Source organism: Maniola hyperantus, chromosome 4 (genome assembly GCF_902806685.2).
Source record: "Maniola hyperantus chromosome 4, iAphHyp1.2, whole genome shotgun sequence".
In the NCBI taxonomy this organism is placed as follows: domain Eukaryota; kingdom Metazoa; phylum Arthropoda; class Insecta; order Lepidoptera; family Nymphalidae; genus Maniola; species Maniola hyperantus.
The window spans coordinates 13,225,389-13,251,260 of NC_048539.1; the positions used below are offsets into that span (position 1 = coordinate 13,225,389).

Consider the following 25,872-nt stretch of genomic DNA (forward strand, 5'->3'; position numbering starts at 1 on the left):
AACAATTCTTTATTGGTCTTAACTTAAACCATTACATTATTGCACACACAGTCTTATTGCTTGATGACAAAATAATTGACAATTTAGAATATGGTATTCAGACCATTCACAAACTGGTAATTTACATGAGACTTGGACATAGTTCTTGATAAATCAACACATATTTTCAAATGCAGTAAAATATGGTCAAATAGACAAGAGTGGGCTGAAATCTAAAGGGCTATTGGTTAAAAAAGATTTGATATGCAGTTATTGACTGCAGGGAGAGGATGCAATTGAGTGTGTACAGTAGCCGGCAGGAAATATTGTACATTGACTATTGGCTTCTTAGAGTGTTGTCTCTGTGACTCATATCTGTCTGCGACAGGTCGAGATGTCAATCGGGGTATGAGGTGGGGGGACGCCCCGCTCACCAACACGTCACCCGCGCTTGCCAGCACCGGGGTAGCGGGAGGCTGTGCGGGTGAGCCGGGTGTTCCCTCCCCAATTATCATCTCGACCTGTCGCGTTCTATATGTGTAACGTTTAGTCGATCTCAACGACAGAGACAAGGCTCTACGTAACCGCTGTCTCTTTCTAAAGGTCGATGTACAATATTTGTACATCTCTGTCGCACTTATGTGTGACACTATTCCATACAGTTCGGATTTTCCAAATTCCGTGATTCCTCACCATTATCACAATTCCGTGATTCCTCACCATTATTATAATTTCGTGATTCCTCACCAATATCATAATTCCATGATTCCTCACTATTATCATCATCAACCCAATCGCCGGCTCACTACTCTAAAAATACGTCCTCTTAGAATTTTGGGTTTGGCCATAGGCCATGATTGTGATGCATGCTTGAATTTATTAAGATTCTATAATCGTCTGACTGATCAATGGCAGTAAATGATCCCTGTATAACGGATGTCTCTCTCCATGAGTGATTTTTAATATTTTCTCAGCTTGCTTGAAGTGATGTAATGCTTCTTCTAGACACATTTTGTACAGCAGAATCTTTCCGTATTTCAAATGCAGCAAACCCATTAAAGGATGCGTGTTGCCGTAGTAAAATCTGGGAAATAAATTATTTCTTTAGTGGAAATAGTGTCGTCGTCCCCCCCCCCTCTATCAGCCAAATGGTAGTATATAGGAACGTGAAAAAATTCACAACAGTAGTATGTATACATAATAAATTTTAAAGGAAAACCATCATGGCTAAGTAGGGTTCACAGGTTAAGGAGTTATATGTTTTTTGAGGATTGTGACTACGGAACCCTACACTGCGTGTGACCCGCCACGCACTTGGCCAGTTTTATCCTTTTATATATTCAGAAGATTACTTGCTAAATCCATGTGCTAGCCTGACACCGTGACTACACCGTGAAAAATATGCTATGTATTTTATAGAATTTGAATTCTAAAATTAATTTTCATGTTTTATTGAACTCGCGCGAAACTTTCTTCAGTATTTGACTAATAAAACTCAAACTCAAAGCATTTATTTATTCAAAATGGGTACCATTGTACACTTTTTGATTGTTTGTGGAATTTGCAAGACTGATTAATTAATTACGTAAACTTAAAACTAAAGATAAGAAGTCAAACTCAGCCGGGTATTATTATTGGGAATTTTTATGCTATAAGATTCTGACTAATTCCGTGTTTAGGTTGTAAAAATCCAGCGGGAACTTTATTTTCCCGGATAAGTATGGATCTAAATAATCGATGTGTGAATAATAATGCCATCAGAAGATCCATATTCTGGATAAATAAAGACATTAACACCGGCATTCATGATCAAGATAGGGGTTCCTTTAGAGGACGATTCAGACGCCATGCATTGCATAAAATGTTGAATATGACACATGTCATTTGAATCGTCTTCTAAATAAGCCCAATCTTGACTATGAATTCGGGTGTAAATCTTACCTAAAACATGGTACCAGTTTCTCTGCATACCCACAAGCTGTCTCCCAAAGCTGCACTTGTATGAGAGCATCAAAAGCATTGTCCAAAGTCTGAGCATACATCACATTCAGTGGATGCAATACACCTTCTTGCCTTTCAAGACAGTATTTACAAATATCCACATCTGTATCAATAAAGTTAAGAAAAAATGTCCAAAAGGAGGGTAGGGCGAAAATATTTTTGTGACTTCGTCCACGTGGCTTTAGGTTTGTAAAAACGACATGGGAACTATTTTTTGGGTAAGCTACCTCTATGCTTAATTTTGTTAATATCTGTTGAGCGGTTGAACTGTGAAAGGGTAACCAGACAGAAGACAGACAGATAGCATTTCGTATTTTATAACACTAGATGATGCTCGCGACTTCGTCCCCGTGGATTTAGGTTTTAAAACTGATTTTCCGGGATAACAATCAGTCTAGAATCTAGATCCATTGAATGCTATATCTATACCAAACGTTAAAATCGGTTAAGTAGATGGGACATGAACAGGTAACATGACAGACACACTTTCGCATTTACAATATTAGTATGGATTTAATAAAATATGATTTGAACTTAGCCTGTCCAGCTAAAACCATAAAACAACCTCTGATTTACTTTGGTATTTACATCTAAAAGTAAAAGCAAAAGAGAAAAGTTATAGTTCGCGACAGGTCGACACGTGGCAATCGGGGTGGGGACGCCCCGTGCAGGGCGTCGCCCCCTCCACGACTCACCTCATACCCCATAGGTGTCATGTTAATATTAATTTCATAAAAAAGGATACAAGACACAGAAGTTTCCTTCATATTCTGCAAATGCAATTCACTAAACTCCATAGTTTTGATGAAAATTTCAACATTTTTCTCTGTAAACTTAGTTCCACATTCCTCACAGCTTATACTTTTATCTTGTATTTCTCCATTTATGTTCATATCTTCAATCCCGTTTGTTGTTTTCTCTTCACATTCTCCATTTTGAATTGCGTTCTCGTTTTTTCTTATACATTTTTCTGCGTTTTCAATTGTGCTCTCGTTTTTCTTTCCCAATACTTTCTCATTAGTAATTTCATTTCCTACATTATCAGTAGTAGTTTTTTCTTCACTTTTTCCATTTTCTAATTCTTTCTCATGTTTTTCAGGTTTTTTTACTAGAACTAGATTTTTCTTCCAGGAAATGTTAACAGGATTATTACATTCGGAGTTGAGACATTTTGCAGCGTGCACGTATTTCAGATCATTTTCATCTGAAAATCAGAATTATTGTATTTTGTATGGAGAAAACAGGTGTTCAAATCTTAAAGCCATGCGCTTTGCTTGCAATATAGAAAGTTTGAAGAGTTTTTGAGAATTTATAAGGGCCTGGTGAGACATCGCGTGGCGGAAAATGCTTGTGAAACTTGTAACATAAGGAGCTGTATTAAAACGCGTAGGAACCGCGCTGCTACCGTCGCGCATTGTCTATTTAAGGCTTAATAGTAATTTAGCTTAAAGCAGTGTTTTTCAAAGTGTGAGCAGTTAGCTCAGTTTTCATCCGCGTGGTCTACACAAATTTCTAACCCCTGTATAGAGTATGTCTACGTCATAATAGCTAACTGCAAGCCATCTTTTTATACATATTGTATATAAGATAATAGAGTAAGAGTAATATAGTTTTATTTTAGATATTGGTGACACTGATATTCTATTTCACAAAGACGGTTTGGCTATGTTTGTGTGAGTGCACACAAACACATTGATATAGTGTGCGTGCGCTCAGTTTTAATCTCGACGCAGCTTAAATTACGCACACGCGTGAACGATTATCAGTACACTCACTACTACAGCAAAGGCTGAGCAGTCATGGTGAAATAGGGCAGCTATAATTATAACTTTTAAATTAATGAAAATAAACTAAAACCCCACAACTCTGCATCTTTATGTACAACCTTTTAAGGTGGTTTGATACATCCAGCCGCGAAAATTCAAATTTTAGTTAGTTTTTCGAAAATAGAACATACATCGAAGGCTTATGGTAATGAGTTTTGCGGGCATAACATTTATGCATCTACATGTTTTTCCATTAAAACTTTGGTCAAATATACTCAATTTACTTCACATTTGTGCAAATCTGGGAAAATTCAGAAAATTATCTTTGAGGAACAAACATGAAGTAAATGAGTATTTTTGACCAAAGTTTTTATGGAAAAATATATATTAGTAATCGTGGTCACGACGGGACTGCGGTGCTGCGAGAGATGAAGTTCGAGCTGTCATAGGCAGTAGCGAACTACCCTCTTTCTTTGAAGAGCACTGCTTTAGGGAATAATTAGTATGCACATCGAAAGCCTTTACCCATGCACCTGTCACACGCGCACAGGAAGTAGTAGCTGCGCTGCAGCTCCGACTGCCGCTCCCACGGCGTCTTCATCAGGTCGATGTACGATATCCTGATCTGAAACACATTATTAAGGTGGAAAAAAATTATAAACCGCGGCTGACGAACGGCTACACACTACAAACTGTCGGACGTAACTTTGAGCGCTCAGACGTGCGAGAGATCTTGCAAGATGACTGTGCCCACCTAATCTAATATTGATCTTCTTCCCATCAAAGGTCGCCACAGCATTGAGGTTACAACCGTGGTCAATGATTCTTCCAAGGTACGGAACCCGCGGTGCGCGAGTCTGACTCACACTTGGCCAGTTCTTACCTTCTTCCAGTCTAAACAAGGCATGTCCTTTATAACTCTAATATTAATCGTCTTCCTATCAAATGTCGCCACAGCGTTGGGGTTACAACTATAAGTCCCGCAAATTGCTATTCCGCCGGAACCATGTCTCATTAACATCAAAATAACGTCATTTGATGGTATATTTAAGTAAAAATATACCTACTATCAGCTCGAAACTTCAGTCTAGTGCCGACGTCACTAAAATGGCGGCCACGCGCAGTAGCAATTTGTGGAACTTATATGGCCAATGATGGACGACGCCAAGTAGATGACGGTTCCGATCGAATTCATGTCTATATCCAGGATCGCGAAACTGTTTTGATTTTAATCTTTCCAAGGTACGGAACCCTCAGTGCGTGAGTCTAGTTCACACTTGGCCAGTTCTTACCTTCTTCCAGTCCAAGCAAGGCATGCCCTTTATAACTCTAATATTGATTGTCTTCCCGTCAAACGTCGCCACAGCATTGGGGTTACAACTATGGTCAATGATGGACGAAGCCAAGTAGATGCCGGTTCCGATCGAGTTCATGTCTATATCCAGGATCGTGAAACTGTTTATAATCATCTGAAAATGAATAAGGTTCTGGTCAAATAACTCGCGACATTGCCCCTTACACGTCTTATTCTTGTCTTGATCTTCCGCACAGACTTTTTCTAAAGCTGCTTCCACATAGCAGTTAAAGCTTTTTTTAACATAAAGCTTTCACCCTGGTAAAGTGTGTTACCAGCGTGCACATGCATTCCGACATTCCATTTATAATATTAGTATGGATGGATGTCAAGGTGTGTCTGTCTGTCTGTCTGTTAGCTTTTCACGGCTCAACAGTTTGAAGGACATAGGCTACTTTTTATCCCGGAAAATCAAAGAGTTCCCACAGGATTCTTAAAGGCCCATCCATCAGCTAAACCGATTTATATGAAATTTGGTACAGAGGTAGCTTGCGTCCCGGAAATTGACATAGGCAACTTTTTATCCTGGAAATGCAAAGAGTTCCCACAAGATTATTGAAAACCAAAATCCACGCGGACAAAGTCGCGGCCATCATCTATTTTATAATATTAGTAGAGAAGAAACAGTGAAACCTATACTTACTCTTCCATACAATCCCATAAGCTCAACAGTATTTGGCATTGATATGTCTTTTAGGAATTCATAAAGAACCCCACATAAAGATGTGAAGTGATCCATTCTTTTCTTGTCTGTTTTTAAATCTGTATAATCTGTAATAGAAAATTTTATTCAAGTTATTGGGACAATAGCAGCATGACTCACAAGAAAATTATTTGTAAAACAAGTCATAATCCATACTAATATTATAAATGCAAAAGTGTGTCTGTGTGTCTGTCCGTCTGCTAGCTTTTCACAGCCCAACAGTTTAACCAATTTTGATTCTACAATTTATCATATTAGGACTCGTTTTTTGGGGTCTTAATTATATTGCCCAAAAAAGGAACCCACAATTTGGAACTTTCCAGATGCAATTTGTAATACATTTTAATGTTATATTCTAGGCGCCCAGTGGATGGAACAACTCGGCTCTCTCCCATAATTAGGAACCCCTATAGCAAAATTTCTGAACAAATGGGAGATAAAATATAAAACTTACGGGACATAAGATCCTTCCACCTCCTAAACGAAGTGGCAGTGTAGTATGCTTTGTGCGTGCCGCCGTCGCTGCGCTGTATGCGATTTATGATCTTCGCCATCATGCGAGCTGCATCCGGAATTACTTTCGGCGAGACCCTCTTCAAGTTTGCACATTCCCACTGAAAAATACATAATGGTCAAAATCAAAACCATTTATAATGTGCCAAAAGTCCTGGATACGTATCGCTAGAGTCAAGCCGGGCTTATTTGGTTACGTAATCGGAGAAATATATAGTACGCGACAGGTTGAAATAGCAATAGTAATCGGGGAGGGAACGCCCTGCACAGCCCCCGCGCTAACCCGGTGCGGGCGAACGCGGGTACCGTGGGGGTTTGCGAGGCGTCGCTTCAACAACTCTAGTGTAACTCTATCTGTTATGACTTATGAGAGATGGAGATAAGAGAGAGGCGTTTATAGAATTTTAGATTAGATCGCGAGGCAGTGCGGACTGATATTTTTATTACAAAAAAGGGCAATACGCGCAATTTGTAACTTAAAACCACGCGATTCCCTTCGAGAGAAATTTAAGGTATCCTTACAGTAGCCCTTCAATATATTTACAATAACATAGTTTTTGTTACACAAAATATTCTTGGTTACAAGAAAATTGGTGATCTACACAATAGGCTAACTAGAAACCGTAATAAGCTTGCAACTCCTACCCTCCCCCTCAGGAAAGTCCAAAAGTCATTTGTGGGTATAGGTATCACCTTTTATAACAAAATTCCGCAAACTATTTTGGACTTGCCTTTACACAAGTTTAAAAATCTATTAAAAGTATGCTCCTGAAAAAAGCATATTACACAATGGAAGATTATCTAAATGATAAAAAAGCGTGGATTTGACCTGCAGCTCCTTCAAGCAACGCGCGGGTCTGCAAATACCTACGTTTTTATACATGGCATAATATTGTATATCAAACTTTTGGTGGTGGCTGGTTCTTCTCGGTAGGAAAGGCATTCCGAAACAGTGGTAGATGCATCTGACGATTCAAAAATACTTGTAAAAGTTTAATTATATAAAAAATATTTTTATTTATTTATTTTATTATTTTATTGGCAGAATTCACCATTATACATCATTTTGAATTATATAACTAAAAACATTTTCTAAAACTAATTCTATTGCTGTTGAGTTGTGAATGGCAGTGTGCCATGAAAATATTCTGCTGGTATGTATCTAATACTGTAACAACTAATCATTGCTATGTATCATGTCAAAACAGTCATAAATATGAGGACTGGTGAGGCAAGTGTTCTCACTTCTTATTTTATTACAGTATAATATTAGTTTGCTAGATTTTTAGGGTTCCTTAGTAAAAAAAGTAAACATCTCTTATAGTTTTGTGCAGTCTGTCTGCGTGTCACAGTCGTTTAAAAATCAGTACCCATATAAATGCAAAAGTGTATTTGTTTGTTGGTTTATTGGTTTGTCCTTCAATCACATCGCAACGCAACAACAGATGGACGTGATTTTTTGCATGGGTATATTCAAAGACCTGGAGAGTGACATAGGCTACTTTTATCCCGGGAAATCAAATAGTTCCCACAGGATTTTTAAAAACCTAAATCCACGTGTACGAAGTCGCGGGCATCAGCTAGTAAACTATAAAAACTGTTAAGTTTAAAAATCACCAGAAACCAGTTATCAAAACAAATGAAACCCTCCTCATGAAATGTTCTAAAAGATGGTGAATGGTGTAAACCATTTCAATGTAATTTAATCATTGTAGTAATTAAGTTTTAAGGTTCCGTACCTCAAAAGGAAAAACGGAACCCTTAAAGGGTCACTTTGTTGTCTGTCTGTCTGTCAAGAAACCTACAGGGTACTTCCCGTTGACCAAGAATCATGAAATTTGGCATGCAGGTAGGTCTTATAGCAGACATTCGAGGAAAAATCTAAAAACCGTGAATTGTGGTCATGAACTAATAATTAGGATTCTCAATTTTCAATGCTAGATAACTATATCAAGTGGGGTATCATATGAAAGGTATTCACCTTTGCATTCTAAAACAGATTTTTATTTATTTTTATGCATCATAGTTTTTGAATTATCGTGCAAAATGTCGAAAAAAATACGACTGTAGTACGGAACCCTCGTTGCGCTAGCCTGACTCGCACTTGGCCGGTTTTCAATCATTACTTAGTTAATTTTTATATAATACTAGCTGGCGCTTGCGAAAAGGTTTTTCGAAATTACATGGGAACTCTTTGGTTTTCCTGGGTAAAAAGTAGCTTATCTCACTCTCCAGGTCTTTAACTATACCCATGCAAAAAATCACCTTGATCCGTTGCGACGTGACTGAAGGACAAACCAACAAAACAAACACACTTTCACATTTATAATATGGGTAGTGATTTACAGAAAAAAGAATACCAACCTTATGATCAACCCAAGCATCTCTTTGGCAATTCTTCCCACAATAGTGGACAAACTGACAAGCTGAACACTTGAGTACTTTGCATCTGAAATAATACTCTTAATCAGGAGGACCTTTTTATTTGAGTAGTTATGACAATATATTATATCTACTGATTTTGATAGTTAATTTGACCTTTTTATCTCCTCTGTGCCTTGGAGAGAACAATAAGCCGTCAGTCCCAGTTCTTATCACTTACATCTGATATTAGATGTAAAATTTTAGAGTTCTCTAACTTAAATTGTTTGTGGAAATATCTGAGAAATCCACTACATTACTAACCCCAGAAAATTCCTCAGAAAGAGGTCACAACCCTCTGCATACAGCACTGAGAAAATCAATGCAGAGAAAGAGAGACTTTTGTCAAAAAAAAAATAACTGCACCAGAGCAGAATTAATAGCTTTTTAATTATTTAAATAGTGACGATAACATACTTCAACACTCACTACATACCTAAGTACCTACTTAAAATTTAGGCACTTGTTTATGCCATGAATTAGAAGTTTTGATAAGTAACAATATAACTTACAATAGTAAGAATGGTAGACAGGTACTTACTGTTTGAGACAATTATCACATCTGTTGCCTTTTTCTTTTGATGATAACACATAAGCGAACGGCTCCTCCGTTAAGATAAGATCGCCGGCTTTTACCGCTATATTATCTATTCTAAACTTATTTTTCATATTAAATAATTTATATTGCTTTTGTCTGATTTAAGAGTATTATTCCTTTAGCTTACTTAGTGATGTAAAGCTAAGGAGTTGCAGAGTTATAACTCTGTAAGTCCTCTGCAAATTAGCAGTTATTTGGAATGTAAAATCACTAGCGATCAGCTACGCAAGTTAGCTTAAAATTGGCTCCACTCTCCAGTCTTCAACATTCTACCTGCGATTCTATAAATACCCATTCAACATGCGGTTACATTATTTATAGTTGAGGTGATGTGCGTCCACATCCGCAACCACAAATATCACCGAAGAAAAACAAATAAAACCCATCCTAATTTTAGCTTGATGGCCTACCAACTACCAAGATACATTTTTGTTCAAAACACTTCTTCTTCTTCTTAATTTGCTCAAAGCAAACTCGAACTTTGTTTTGAAAATTTGACAATGACAGTAACAACTGTCAAAAATGACATATCATTCATAGATTTTTAAACTTTTCTCAAGTCTGGCGGCAGATATGGATAATAATATATTTTGATAATTGTATCCAGCAAGTGTTACAATTTCTATTGGTTGACAAAGTTTCTTTGAAAAATCCTTCTATTCCCGTTTTGTAGGTACTGTACAGTTTCAAAACAGTTCACCAGCAAGTCTTGAAAGTGTCTTGGAAGATACGAAATGACCAGAATCCAGAGCAGCATATAACAAACAAAAATCTTTTGTCTATGATTGTGTTGTCTATGGTTGTACATAGATAATAAAAATATACAAAATTCCTTAGATGAATGTTTCTCTAATTCTACTTCTACAATCTCTTGTCCATGCCAATAATAGTCTACATCCGCAGAATATGTCCAGATTTGCAACTAGCATGGCCCCCTCAGTCCCTCTCGCTCAAGCAGATTTCATTCCTTGTATACTTCACGTTGTTTGCCAAATACTCACGTACAAATACATTTTGGCAAACAAAAAAAGTGGCCACGGTGATAAGGACAAAACAATCATTTTGTCACGTTCTAATAAGAGCTTAAATGTATTTAGCTATCTCGCTCTAACAGTAAGTGTCACAATAGGGCTACTTCTACTAGTCCTTGTTCTGAGTCTACATCTATGGTGTGATCTTTTTTAAATCTATGGCATACACTCCATAGTCTATGGCTAGCCAAATGTCAATTTGAATTTGATTTGGTTTGCCAGCAAGAAAGTAAAAATCCACAGTAATTCGCAATATTAGCCGGAAATTATTTTTATTTATTGAAACAGATTATTCATAATTAAACAATTATGTCAATCGTCCCAACAAAGGCAGCGCTTGCCTTAAAAAACGCAGAGAGTAATTTTCAAGTAGTAAAATTCGAAGCACACAAACCTAAAAAGAAACATGCTGAAGAAGAAAATATCATAGTTAATACAAAAACAAAACAAACTGTACATCCAAAGAAAGACTTGGATTTGAAGCAAATCCGACACGAAATTGTTAAGTTTGGAATGTCCGGATTCGATACTACAAAAAAAGAACAGGCAAAAATAGCATTGGCAGTAAGTTTAGGTTAGGTATTGTACTGATCATTCCTCACCTTAGCATGTTATTGGTATTAAATTTCAAATAGTCGTCTTAGAATGCGTCCGTAACAAAGCTGAAAGATGGTATTTTTTACAGTACGTAAATCTCCTAAACACAAGAACATGGAACAGCATTCTTGCCTTCCCAGCATCCGTGAAGGCAAGGATTCTGTACAAATTAGTATTAGGAGTGCTTGGACGTAGGAAGTAAGACATTTTTGTATCCAGTTTGTACCCTACAGGGGTGACATGCTCACTTCATGAGCAAACCCCTATATAAATAAAATAGTCTTCTTAAGTATTACTTCTAAACCTATTTCTAATTAACTAAGTTACACAGTCCACATATTACCATATATTTTCGAAAATTCAACCTTTAAGGGTGTGAAACAGGTTTGAAATTTGTGTACCTAGTCCACGCGGACGAATACGCGGGAATAAGCTAGTATTTTTTTATATTTTAGGTAAGTAAATACAATTAAAGTTTGTCTGATTATTACTTTTTAATGGTTCAACTGCTGAATCAATCTTTGCAAAATATGGGCCAGAGACAGCTTGCACCCTGGAAGGTGTAAGAATATTTTTATATTGAAAAAATATTGTGATCCCAAAAAAAACACATAACATTTAAAAATGCCTTAAACCCAAAATTACATAACAGTGTGTATAAAACTAAAATCTATATATTAATACATTCACAGGTGCAATACCACCAAAGAGGGAATATGTGAACTACAAAGAGCTTATGCAAAAACAGAAGGAAGAGAAAGATAAGAGAGAAGCAGAGAAGATGTTGATGATTTCTAGAGGCATACTGAGCACAGGTGTCAAGAAGAAAAAGAAAAAAGCCAACAATGATGTTGGGTATCTCTTAAGTAGCTATGGAAAGGTACATTATCTACTAGCAATTTTTTTTATTTAAGACTAGGTAATCTGTGCCAACTTCCCTTGGGTGGATTTTTGAAAATCTTTTTAAAGTGTGGAATGGGGTCAACTTTAAAGAGAAAATCTGAAGTTTCTAGACTGAAAATAAAATCTTTTTCTTCTGTTAAAGCTGAATAAAGCAGCATGTAACACTTGTGCGGCAATGGCAATTGTTTGATTAAACACTGATTGTAACTTTTGAGTTAGGCCCATTATCCATCCCAAACTCATCCATCAAAGAATAGAATAGAATATAATTTTATTGAAGTAAACTTTTACAGGTGCTTTTAAATCGTCAACTAGTTTAATTTACCACTGGTTTGGAATGCCGTTCCTACAGAGAACTAGCGAAACTCTGCGGTTGCTCTTTTCAAGTGATCAATTTACAATATTATTATATCATACTGTACAAGCTATTATAGGTTATATATTAAATATTACATATATTAAACTATTATAGGTGGTAAGGATGTCTGCTTTCTAATCAGCGGTTGGGGGTTCGATTCTGGACACGCACCTCTACCTTTTTGGAGTTATGTGCGTTTTAAGTAATTAAATATCACTGCTTTAACGGTGATGGAAAACATCGTGAGGAAACCTGTATGCCTGAGAGTTCTCCATAATGTTCTCAAAGGTGTGTGAAGTCTTCACATGGCCAGTGTGGTAGACCCGTGCTCTGCAGTGAGCTGGCGATGGGTTGATCATGACTGTACAAGCAATTGCAGCCCCGTGCATTGCTGGAGGGAGTCAAATCAAAGCTTTTTATCATTTACATTGTGTAGTGGATTTGCATAGTACATCAGGAGATGGAAAAGAATAAAAAAGATTTTTTATTCAAGTAAACTTTTACAAGTGCTTTTGAATTATCGAATATAGCCAGCAAAAAAAGTGATCGACGCGTGTTGTCGATCTTGAGCAATTCACTCATCTTCTAAATATATAAAAGGATAAGGTGACTGACTGACTGATCTATCAACACACAGCTCAAACTACTGGACGGATCAGGCTGAAATTTGGCATGCAGATAGCTATTATGACGTAGGCATCCGCTAAGAAAGGATTTTTGAAAATTCAATCCTTAAGGGGGTGAAATAGGGGTTTGAAACTTGTGTAGTCCACGCGGACGAAATCGCGAGCATAAGCTAGTACAAAAATAATTCCAAAGAACAACTGTAGCATTGTAAATTGCTGGAGTTATAGAGAAATGCCATACTTACCTCTGATTTCTATCGTTTACAGGTACAGAAAAAGGATTTGAAAAAAGATGATAGTAAAGATAAAGGCAAGAGGAAAAAGAAACAAAAATTAATATAATTCTTTTAGTATGATAAATAAGCAATAGAAATAAAAAAAATGATTTTATTAATTTATTTTTAATTTGTATGAAACATGAGTCTGTAAACAGAATACAATGGTACTATAATAGCTCAGGTAACTTTTATAGTTTCTTCAAGTAATACATAATGTCACCGCTAGATGTCGCTAGTGGTCCATTCCTTTGGTATCTATACTAATATCTATACTTCTATACTTTTTTTATATAAATAAAATCGAAGTGGCTGTCTGTTATTCCGAAATAACTACCTCATCCTCATGGTTGCTTATATGGTTATTTGAACTGTACCATAACTGAATCACGTGTTTTTACAATTTTTGTCTGTCTGTTTAAACGAAGCCGTTCCGAAGATCAGCCCGTTTAAAATAGGTTCACCTATTTTGACGAAACTTTCACAGGCCAGTAGAGGATTAACCAAGGAGTAACATAGGCTACTTTTTTAACCGTCTTTCAAAAAAGGAGGAGTTGTGTTTTTCTATCTATGTATACCGAAATCTCCGAGATTTCTTGCGACATTATTCCATAAAAAATTTGGATTCCAACTCATCAATCCTGATGCTGCAGGTGACCTGACCTACAGCTACGGGTAGGCTACTTTTTGTCCTGGAAAATCAAGTTTCTATGGGACTTAAAATACTAAAACCAAAGCCGTGGGCATCAGTTAGTATGTATATGTATATAAAAGGAAAAGCTGACTTTTGACTGACTGACTGATCTATCATCGCACAGCGTTCTTTGGCAATTCCTAGCCATAATATTAATTTCCTTGGACTCGAGAAAAAAAACAGATCTCAGAAACGATCTTGAATCTCGATACTGACGTCTTAGACCTTGAATAGGTAGAGCTTGATAATTCTAATCCGTAAATTTCAAAAGTTAATGGAACTGTTTCGTTGAAACGTGACAAAACGCACATTGTACCTACCTACCTACTTCAGTGAGCATTGTGCAAAGCGATAAAAATAATCATTTATACCAGGAATTTTCTTTTCCACTTTAAGCCAGTGTGAACGAGAACTAGACACTTAAACGAGTTGGCGATCAGCGAGAAGCGAGTGTGTAGTTTCGATAGTTTTGTCGCCGGGCTATAAGCGAGTGTGCAAGTGCGACGAGCGATCACTAGCGTCATTCGCCCGCGGTCGCTCAGTCATGTGCAAACCTGCGCGCGCTTTACAAGTGTTTAAGCGAGCGAGCATCGCTGAGCGAGTTTATTTTTGAAAGCTCGTTGCTCAGCGATAAAAGTAGTAAAGCGAGTCGTCGCCGGCAGTGTGCATCTCTCGTTTACACGGAATGTACATTTATTGTGCATTTCTTAAGAGCGAAAATCGCCGACAGTTAGTCGTTTTCTCGCCGGCGGTCCACTGCCTTAAATTAGGCGATAGGGAACTAGACCTACTTAGCTTAATTAAAAATACGTATGTATGATTTCGAAATTATTGTATATTTCATAAATTGTGTAATAACTACGTATAATTAAAAATATTTACAGCACAAATTTTAACATAAATATAGTTAATATTATGCAGGCAAGTTAGTTTTTTACAATAAATAAAATACCTAATTAAAATTTATAAGAAAAAAATTATAGTAATAATTTATACATTATACAATAGTATTTATTATGCTATACATAAGGCTCAAAATATTTAATTGCAGTCGTCATAGATTTTTCGTTGATTTTGTTCGTTGCTATAGGATTTTTAACTCTCATTTTGATGTCCTTGGGTTTCAGAACATTTTTATGATTGGCACTAGGGGGCCTCAGACCAAGGTAGTTCTTGCTAGGCGAAAATATAGACTTGGAACTTAGGCCAGATGTCTCCAGGAAGAAATCAAAAGTGCCTTTAGTTCTCCTCAAATTAGCATCAGCATTATTATTCAGAATCATTCTCGGTTCACATTTTACTGTATTGTATGAACCACTGTTACTGCCAGAGGAGTTACTCGACTCAATATCAGAGTTCCTAACTGATTCAGTCTCAACATTTTCTATATTCGATAGGAGATCAGGCTTATTAGATAGCTTTGCGTTCTTCGCTAGCCCTTTGTTCACGTTTTTTTCATTTTCATTACACTCATGAAATGTATCAATGTTCTCAATGTTGTTACCGTTTTTTGCTGTATTAAGTTGATCGTTTTTTTCCGGTACGATGGTAAGATTTTCGGTCACTACGTCAGAAATAGAGCCATCACTGCCCTCAGAGCTTATGCGATATTCCTCTGCTACTATACTCCCGAGCTCGTCATCTATTTTAAATTCCTCGAAATCTTGAGACAAATCAAACTTATCTATATCGTCTAAATATTCTGCTTTGCGTGGTTCGGCATTAATTTTTCCAGGAGCTTGATTGAATTGGTTATCCAATTCCGTCAAATTAATCTGTTTACCACCGGTCTTAGCACCTTTATTAATCTCTGAGAGAATTGAAGATACAGTATTTCCCATTTGGATCGAACCTCTAGGATCCAGTTTTGGTTGTAGGACATGCATGCTAAAATTAGCCAAGTAACTTTCAGTTGTTTGATTAAATGGACGGTGTTCTTCATTAGGCTTTTCGTCTTCGTCGGGAATAATGATTTCGGTGACGTGTGGAAGTTTTGGAATGTCTTTGTCACTTATTTTGTTCTGTATTCTAGGCAAAGATACCACCTTAGCCACACTATTCCTTTGCATTGATGTATGGATTGGGTACTGTTCATTATGAATCTCAACCGTAGGCTGCGTTAGTAGCAATTCCCTTTTACCATTACTGACTACTGGAACATTTATCTCTGAAATGGAGCAGTAGTCCGGTTCAACATGTTTTACAGTGGCCACTTGTCCCACGTTTCTCATCTTAACATCTGCAACCCGTTGATTAGCCGCAACGGCGTCAGAGTCTAAAGGCTCTGTCGCTGGTCTGACAGAGTTCTCAGCTTTCCATTTTGCTGACAAATTCTTTGGTTTAGGCGGCAGTGCAGGAGGAGTTCGTGGCACTTTTCTTTTGTTAAATATTTTCATAGAACCAAGATTGATATCAGGTTTTGTATCCATTGTAAACATAAGATTGCGACTTTCTATATTCGCAGCAATATTTTTAACTATAGAGCCTCTTATTTTAGGAACAGCTGATTTCTCAGCATTCGGAGCCATTCTTGGCACCGGTGCAGGCTTTTGCTCTGCATTCTTAGTGATAATGGGTTCATATTCATTACTATAAATGCTTTGTATCTCATATTGAAAGCCTTGTGCAGTGTTTGGTACTTCGTAGCTATGTTCTGAAGCAGTTTCTAGACTAAATTTGACTATCTTATTAGCTCGTTTGTCTGATCTTGGTAGTGTATGATTATTTCCAATATTAGCTCGGATCTTATCATCATATGAGATGCTGTTTAATGTAGAAAATTGGACACGTTTTGTTGATGCCTTAGGACTCGGACTTGGTGTTTCGCTTGACTTAGAATTATCGTTGCTGCTATCATCTAGAGAATTTTGAAGCAATATCTGATTAACACATTCCAATACTGGATTATTTTTGTATATTTCATTAGGTGGGGTATCATCGGCATCGCTCGTGCTAGCATACCAATTTTCACTGACTTCTGCAGCAGCTATGTCCTTATCGTGTATGTTATTATTTTTGTCATCGAAACTGGAACTGAATTTGTTATTAACACTATTTTTAAGTATGTTGTTGCAGAGGACTTCATTTTTTGCTGATATAACTTCAGCGTGAAGAATTCCAGCGTTAAGACCGGCCATTAAAATATCATCGGTGGATTTAGATTGCGCATTATTAAGCGACACTCTTTGGTCTAGACAGTCGATTTCTTGTTCTGGGTCGCTAACATTGCAGTACCACGGCTTTTCTTCACCATCGTCACTTAATACCTTACTAAGAAAGATTTGCCTATTGGCTTTTATTTCATCTGATGCTTGCCTTTTAATCCCATGGATCCTTTCCATTTTCGTTGAATAAGTTTTATCTGAGTCACTTTGAGTATTCTCAGATTCTTTCTTAGCAGCTTCCCCAATCAGCTGATCTATTTTCAGAGATGCTCTTCTTATATCATTTGCTATTTGGTTAGCAGTAGTATCGGCATCGTCGTGATTAATTTGAAAAGGCAAACTGACACATTCTTCTGCGCTACTGCTGTTCATTTGGTTGTTGTAAACATTCTTCTGAAGATTTTCATTATTCTTTCCATTATTCTTTCTTCCCGAATATTTTCTAGATCTCCTAAATACGTCCCGTCTGACAAAGGCTTGTTTATTTTTAATGAAGGTCCTTTTGCTGCTAGCGCTAGCTGTATTCCCTTCTTCGCTGGAACTAGAGTTTCCATAAACGATATCGTTCTTGGGCAATTGAAAGCTTTTACTTAACCTAGTATTCTTTTGGAATGCCGGTGGAGCTTTTCTCTCTCGATAGCTACAGCTTCGTACAAAGCTGTTTTGAAATCTAGAATCTGTGCTTTCTAAGCTTTGAAACTCTGGGTCTGTTTCAATGTTGGTCTGTTCGCTCGTGAATCCGAGAAGTTGTTGGCAGTTGTTGCAGTAGGATTTTCGAGCTTTTAATTTGACGATTTCTTCCTGTTGAGATCTGATTATTTTTTCTTTTTGCTTCAGGGAGACGTTGATTTGTTTTTGTTCTCTGCTTAATCTGGATTCTAATAGAACTAACGATCGTAGGACAATCGCGAGCTGGTCTTGTCTGAGGCGTCTCTCCTGTACAGCCTCTTTGTCTCGCGCGGCGAGTGCTTGACTAGCTTCGACTAACTGATGTCTTTGTTTCAAGACCGATTCCGATTGTTGTTGTAACGCGCTCTTTACCGCGTCCAGCTCCCGTCTTAGCTCCATCGCCTCTGAGCTGCTATCCATCTGGAAAGAAGAGAAAAATTGGTGAGTTTTGGAGATCAGAAGATAAAATGTAGAGTATGTGCAGAAAGGGATTATAAGTTTGTGTAGTTTAGACCTATGTTACAAACTAAACTGCGCTGATTCCTTGAATTTGCCAGCTTTACTCCCGAAGAGTCAATACAAAGATTTTTTTTTTTTTTTTTTTTTTTTTTTTATTAACTATCAAATATTGAACATTTTACAAATACTTTTAACACAACAAAAAAACCACTAAGGTTTAGTATGTTGCTTATCATTCCGTCCATTAATCGATTTTGGGTATAGTGCTACCATAAATAATATATACATTATGTATAGAAGCACTAGCACTAGGGAGCGTTACATGATAATAATTTGTTATATTTAATTTTTCAAAAATGGGAATTGTTAATATTTGTTTTGAAAGTATGATTTTAACTTGTGTTTAAAGTTAAATTCGTACTTAATAAAATATGTACTTATTAAGTTAAATACACTGTATCGTATGTGAAGAGGGGATCATAAATGCTAGTATCTACTAGATATAGGATAACGATTGGCATTCAAGCGTAAACGAGTAAAGACATTTCAATAGACTGCTTGTACATGTAAAACGAAATGTCAAGAGCGAGAGTAGCACGTTTTTGACAACAAAACATAAAAGAACACACCCTGTACCTAGGTACTTTATACTGGTTTTTACTAGTAACTTCGTCAGCGGTATGTTAATTTTTTACATCTTTTTTTTGGGACTGTGTATTATTTTTGGTTGATCTTTACAGCGTAAATGCGAAGTGTTGCAAATTTTTTGGGACAACAAGGTCATTTTAAAGGCCTGCATTTTGCCCCGATTGATGCAACGTATCTATCGGATGTAACGCTCAGCTACGAAAAATATCGAAATGCTAAAGCGATAGATAGTAGGTATTTATAGCCAATGAGTGCACTGTATGAACGTAATAAATACATTAATCGTTTTCTTACGAGATGTTGACAAAACGGCTGACTTATTTTCGTGCAAAGAATCTGTTTGGCTGTTTAGCGCGGAAGTGCAGGCAGTATTCTTGGATAAATTCCTTGCGGGCATGATTTGTACACGATAATATCTAAGGATAGCTATATATAAGATTTAGTTAAGAATTTTAAAAAATATCTTTGCTACACTTAGACTGCATCGGAGAGTTGTAACTTGTCGGAGATGATAGGTAGGTAGAGAGTGAAATAAACAAATTATCGATGTCGATGTTTGACGTCTAACGTCCGTACCGAAGTCGATAAGGGGGTCAACGGTACCAGGAAACTGTTATCGAAAGCGGAATGAGCATTTATTTTAGGCAGTGACGGCTGAGATTGTTAAGTTGTAAGAGCTCAATTTTTTTAATGATAACAGGTTTGATACGATCACGGCGCGTAAGTGGTGAATGCTGCTGTCTAAGTACCAATTACAGAAACGCTTACTATTTTAGAGTACCTATAGGTAGATTCAAAAAGTTGCTGGGCGGCCAACCGAAGGATGACACAATACTGCGTGATCCACTGGGCGTATTATGACTTTTCTTTCAGATTGCTATTAGTGGGAGGTCCCGAGTTCGATTCTTGGCAGGGGTTTGGAATTTTATAATTTCTAAATTTCTGGTCTGGTCCGCTGGGAGGCTTCGGCCGGGGCGATTTAGTGTTCCGGTACGATGCCGTGTAGAAACCAAAGGGGCAGGGGTTTAATAAAAACTGCCATACCCCTTCCAGGTTAGTCCGCTTCCATCTTGACTTACCACCAGGTAAGATTGCAGTCAAGGGCTAACTTGTATCTGAATAAAAAAAACATGACAGATTTATGCCAGACAAATGTATGAGACATAACTCTGTCTCGTTTGAAGGTTAGTAAAGTCTTGAGCAAAGTAAAAATACCTACGCTCTTTGATCTTTAGCCTCAAATCCTAACGGATTAAAAAAAACATGTAGGACAACAGCTGATGTCTCTATGCTACGTCTGTCGCTCTACCATCAGTTCGGAATGAAGATTCTACTACGAAGAGCCGGCAAGAACCTCAGCAGAATTAATAATATAACCCATTAAATTGACCTAACCGTGAACTGAACCAGCTTGCGAGGTCGGCAATCACTTCACTACGCCAAAGAGGTCATAAAAGTTATCTCTTAATAGGTATCTTATCTTAATATTGTTGTAAATAAACATGTTAAAATTGACAATATTTATTATCATGTAAAGTTGCTACTACAACTTTTACTTCACCTGATTTTCCTGAATCTTTTAAGGCTAATGATGTAGATAAATAATATTATAAAGAATAAATATACTATACTACTATAGGTGGTCTTTTTTTAAATTATAAACCAGCGCTTGGCTGCAATCAGACCTGGTGGCAAAGTGATGATGCAGCCTAAGATGGAACGCGCTTGCCTTGAAGATGCCTATTCACTCTTGATTTGAAGGTACCCATGGTACCCACATTATAATTGAAGGGGAAAACTGATGTTGGAAGAGCGTTCCAAACTCATTATTTTATCTAGCTATAGGTACTAGTTTGTACCTCCGACTTTTTAAAACACTATTAAGCCGTGGACTGAGTTTAAAAAGTCATTAGTCCTTTAGACTTTATCTTTACTACCTACCCTCTTTCATAAGTTAATTTTTTTCTGTTTTATTTTTTTTATTTTTCTAAGATTATTTATTTTACTTCTCCAGAGTATAATATTCGGTAGATTTAATACTCGTTGCATTACTAAGCATTATTATCGCTAACGCGAGCATTCGTAGTTAAATAAATAAACTAATAGATAGGTATAAATTAATTGCGGCTAGCTACTCAGTCTAGTTTAATAGATTTGAAAGACCTTTGCACTTTGTACTGTTGATCGATCAATACTTACTACCTAGTAATTTTGTTTAGGTAAATTAATTAAAGTGGTCATCATTTTATTATTCCAGTGTCAGCGAAATGTTTGTAAACAAATATTACGTTAATATTTCTATAATAACAAGACTTTGAACTGTTCTTATTTTTCTATTGTGGCTGGTTAACATTATTTAAGTCCTGTCTGCCTGAGATAGTATACTATAAAGTCAAGCGTTACCGTTAGCCGTTAGGCACCCAGCGGGGCCTGCAGTTTTCAATCACTTGTTTATACTTTACAGTAGGGCGATTGTCTAAAATCTGCATCAATCATTATTACAATCTTAATTGTTCTGATTGGCTGAATTTGCGGGATTCTTGTTGCAACAATGCATTGTAGCCAATAGTGAGCGAGCGTCAACCAATCAGAGGTGATTGCGATCTTGACATTGTAGCTCTCATTCTCCCGCAATCAATAGCGCAGCAGTTTACAGTGTAAACTCCTGTAAACTTAAACTTAACAAGCTAAACTAAACTGCAGATTCTACACCCTGATGATACCACACCTTGCAGGTTCTTCAAAACGCGCCTCACTCAGACCTTAGCCTAATGATATCTACTTATCACATTCCCTACTGGATAGGTGGAACAGTGTTTTGGTTCCATATTCAGTCAAGATTGGAATCGTAGACATAAAGTTCGCTGGCTGGAATTAACTTATTGGGCGGCGAGTGGATAAATGTGAACCGGCCATTATGTTTTCCTAGCTACTCTCATAAGTAGGACGTACTATCTTATATTATGTACTAATAAGTGATATTACTTATATGTGTAAATTATAATATTATTTAACAAATTTCCACTTTCAATATTCGTATGTCAAGAGTCTTCAAAAACATGTAAATTTGATACCTACTAAAGGCGAGAAAAGTTTTCTCATCAATTTTTTTGTTCTCACACTAACGTCCGCCCACGCCCAAGATGGAAAAAGTTTGAAAAACGAAAGCAGTCCATACCATATTGAGAAAAATATTACCTAACTATTGAATATATCCTGCTTATTAAGAAGATGAACTTTCCCTAAATTAGTATGAGTTTCTATCTTCTACCTAAATTAATATATTTCTGAGTTTTGTAATGAATAGTATTAGCCATTTTTGAACTACATTGACAAATCCAAAAGTAGTTAAATGATTTTCTTTTTGCAATGTCACCTGCGGCGAAGGATATCTTCCACTGCAGCACTGATTTGAGACTTGCCAATTTTGGTTGTTTGGAGGTTCTTGTTGCCAGTGATGACAGATGGATCCGAGATAATATGGTCGCTAACTATGGGCCTCATAAGAAAGCTCTAGCGGGCGATGGAAAGAGCTATATTATGCTTGGAGTTTGTCTCAGAAATCAAATCAGAAATGAGGTCCGTAGGAGAACCAGAGTAACCGATATAGTTCAAAGGGTTGTATAACCCGATAGGCGTTGGGGTCCCAAGTCATGAGTTGCAAGGAGCCGCTGGCGTGTGGAGATCCTTGCAAGAGACCTGTGTCCAACTATGGACGTCTATTGCTTGATGATGATGAGAGGTTTATGTACCTATATGCTTATAATACATAATAGTACAGATAGGCGAATTAGGCAATTAGGCAATAATGTGCCTATTAATATGAGCAAAGAAGCTAACATTTAGGCGGCTAATAGTGCACGGAGGAACTTTCATTTCTTTATCTGAAGGATTGAATATTCATCGGGCGTCACTAGAACGTGTAGGTACGGTTCGCGTGACGAACACATTTCGACGGCATGAAGAAAGTAACCATGTACCTATATCGGCACATTACTTGATCAATTGCAATGCAGGTAGGCACATATTATTAATTATAATTTTGACCGCAGACTGTCGAAATCGTTACATGGGAATTAGTTATGTCCAGAAGTAGAAGTCGATTGAGACTACGACTACGACTACTAATATAAATAATTTACGAATACAGGATGGAAACGGCATACACCTATATATAATTTATTTCACTGCGCTTGTAATTCTGTTCGATGCTAAGGTGTCCCCGCCACTTACGAATAAAATAGGGGTAGTTTCCCAATAATTTAAAGTAAGAATTTTGTGCCCCTATCATCTCAGGCAAGCGATCCCTTCGGTTGCTGGCACGGACTCAGAGGCGTCTTTACCTATGGTGCAGGGTGTGCGGCGCACACGGGCGCCGGGTTTAAGGGGGCGCCGAGCGCCCTCTAATGCGACACCTCCAAAGATGCGTCGATGCCGGCGCTCTCAAAGACCCTGCGCTCGTGTTATGTATGGCCGATGCCGTCATCATTTAAAATTGCACCATTTGCATCCGAATTTCCGTTTGAAAATATAACTGTTAGTATTCCATTTTGACCCTGCTCTTACTAGACTAGAGGGCGCCAGGGTACTGGTTGCACACGGGCGCCACAAGGGCTAGAGACGCCTCTGCACGGACTACTCCTCCGTGGTTGCTGGAGTCACCTGTCAAGCCTGGCCTGTAGTTAGTTGACGGGCGTAAGGGGCGTTCATCAACCGAAATATAAACAGGTCTGGAGGTAGTGCGCCGTACTCCGAACGCGCTTCCGAGACGGATTTGGTAGCAGCCAGGCTAGCGGTAGGACCCACCTGCCAATTCGTGACGTACCTATTAAAATCTAGCGGGAGCGCGGTAGCAATACCACACGAGTAGATATATAGACCAGAGGGGAAGCTTCATACTATCGGCTGGCTGTAGGTTCACTCACTCTAGCGCAGCTTACGCACACCACGACGTGTCACGGACGCTCCGTTTGCCGCCAAACTGGGCGCACGGAGCGTCCGTGGCACGTCGTGGTGTGCGTGAGCTAGTGTGAAGCTTCCCCTCTGGTCTATAATATCTACTCGTATGGCAATACTACTAAGTGATACCCGCGCAACCGTAAGTCTGTCGAGGGATAAATACAGGTTTTAGTGGTAGCATGCCCCACATAACCTCTCCGTTTTCCTGACGGAGGGGTATGCGTCAGGCATTTCCTGTGTATAAAAAAGCCCTAGGCAAGCCTAGTAGGTATGTTAAAGTAGAATAAAAAAAAGAATTAATCTATGCGTTCTATTGTTTGTATCACGACCATTAACACACGCCGTGGTCCGGAAACATGACCGCAGTAACCATGCACGCAGAGCAAGTGTGATGTACTTGGCTGCGAGTATCGTCTTCGAAGGTTTTGTGCAAGATTATACCTCCTGCCAGCCTACGCCGGAGGGGCTACGGCCCATGTGCCCTGCCAAGCGGAGCGCCAAGTTACTGGACTGTAACAGAACATCTAGTGTAACTTTCCGCATTTTACTTCATGTTTCAAATCAAAGAGTAAGCACTAAAGAGTAATGGGTACCCGCTAAGATTTATACCGGCTTTCTTTACTTGAATCTACATAATACATTAAATTTTGCATAAATCGGTTAACAGAGGTACAGACTAGACTCTAGAGGTAGAGAATTCTGTGACATGGAAATTGTACGAAGAGAAGTATTTTTTTTAGTGTGCGTGCGGCTTCATACAATTTCCTTAATGTCATAGAATTCCTAGCCAGAAACCTAGGTATGTACCTACATAGTATTATATGCACGCGGACAAGACGTGCGAAAAAAGCCAATTTAAGGTATGATTCCGAACCACGCTGCACGCAGCAGTGCTAGGCAGCAATGTTCCGCTGCATTGCTGCCGCGACATTGCTGCCTAGCTCGGAATGTAATGTCATATAAGCTTATAGAGATTGTATGGGGACCAGTAGTGCCGCGACAGCGCTGTGACAGCTGGTGACAGCACTGTTGCGGCAGCACTGCTGCGTGCAGCGTGGTTCGGAATCAATAATCATACCTTTAGTATGACATCAAATCAAACACACGACAGCAAAATAAATATGTAGGTAGATAAATATGTAGTATAGTATACTTAGCAAAAGTAGGTTGCTATTTATTAGGTTCAAAGTATCAAGGCCTTTAGGTAGGTATGGGAATTGTGACTAATTAGCAAAGACCTAGAAATCAAGACACAATCAGATTACCTATTGTGTCCTCTACCCGCAGCACGTGGTAAACGTGTGTTTCCTGAAGCCTCACAAAGTTATAAAGCTACAGATTTTCTGCATAGCATAATATGGCATTGATTTATTATACTACTAGCTGATGCCCGTGACTTCGCCTGCGTGGTTTTAGGTTATAAAAAATCCCGTGGGAACTCTGATTTTCCGGGATAAAAAGTAGCCTATTTCACTCTCCAGGTCTTTATCTATACTCATGCAAAAATCACGTCAATCCGTTGCACACCGTTGCGATGTGATTGAAGGACAAACCAACAAACAAACACACTTTCGGATTTATAATATATAAGGAAGTGATTTTATTTGTACGTACCTAACATTAACCACCATTTAACCCGTATTATAATAATTATATTCTGTACTATCAAGTCCATGATGCTGTGATAGCCTAGTGGTTAGGACGTCCGCCTCCTGATCAGAGGTCGGGGGTTCGATCTCGAGCACACACCACTAACTTTTTTGAGTTACTTATGTGTGTTTTTTAACCCAAGTAAATATCACTTGCTTTAGTGGTGAAGGAAAACATCGTGAAGAAACCTGCATACTTGAGAGTTCTCCATAATGTTCTCAAAGGTGTGTGAAGTCTGCCAATCCGCACTTTGTCAGCGCGGTAGACTATGGGCAAACCCCTTTTCACTCGGAAAGGAGACCCGCGAGCTCTGTAGTGAGCCGGCGATGGGTTGCTCATGATGATGATGATTATAATCCATAGCTAAGGCAGGGTCTAGTAATAAAAATTTAGGTCATCATCATCATCAACCTATCGCCGGCCGGCTCACTACTAAGCACATTGCAGAGGTCTCCTCTCATAAAGATAAGGGTTTGGTAAACCACGCTGTCCAAGTGATGATTG

General features: G+C 38.0%; 3 protein-coding genes across 3 annotated transcripts in view; 1 reads left to right on the top strand and 2 right to left on the bottom strand.

Annotated features, from left to right (window-relative positions):
- Positions 1-44: 44 nt before the first annotated feature.
- Positions 45-9,826, bottom strand: Smyd3 (SET and MYND domain containing, class 3). Its single transcript, XM_034985328.2, has 9 exons — positions 9,279-9,826; positions 8,681-8,765; positions 6,258-6,417; positions 5,744-5,871; positions 5,039-5,215; positions 4,272-4,371; positions 2,726-3,184; positions 1,921-2,083; positions 45-1,063 (listed from the first exon to the last, which is right to left on the bottom strand). Exons 1-9 carry the CDS (start codon positions 9,404-9,406, stop codon positions 859-861), a joined length of 1,605 nt encoding a protein of 534 aa, XP_034841219.1. The 5' UTR covers positions 9,407-9,826; the 3' UTR covers positions 45-858.
- A 739-nt stretch (positions 9,827-10,565) lies between these two features.
- Positions 10,566-13,315, top strand: LOC117996819 (uncharacterized protein C1orf131 homolog). The gene is made up of 3 exons (XM_034984955.2): positions 10,566-10,940; positions 11,656-11,843; positions 13,118-13,315. The coding sequence occupies exons 1-3, from the start codon at positions 10,676-10,678 to the stop codon at positions 13,190-13,192; spliced, it is 528 nt and encodes a 175-aa protein (XP_034840846.1). The 5' UTR covers positions 10,566-10,675; the 3' UTR covers positions 13,193-13,315.
- Positions 13,316-14,634: 1,319 nt separating this feature from the next.
- Positions 14,635-25,872, bottom strand: part of LOC117997148 (uncharacterized) — a 68,577-nt gene continuing 57,339 nt past the window's right edge. Inside the window, exon 3 of the mRNA XM_034985324.2 lies at positions 14,635-18,072. Within this exon, the coding sequence (XP_034841215.1) occupies positions 14,839-18,072 (3,234 nt within the window). The 3' untranslated portion in view covers positions 14,635-14,838. The remainder of the gene's footprint in view (positions 18,073-25,872) is intronic.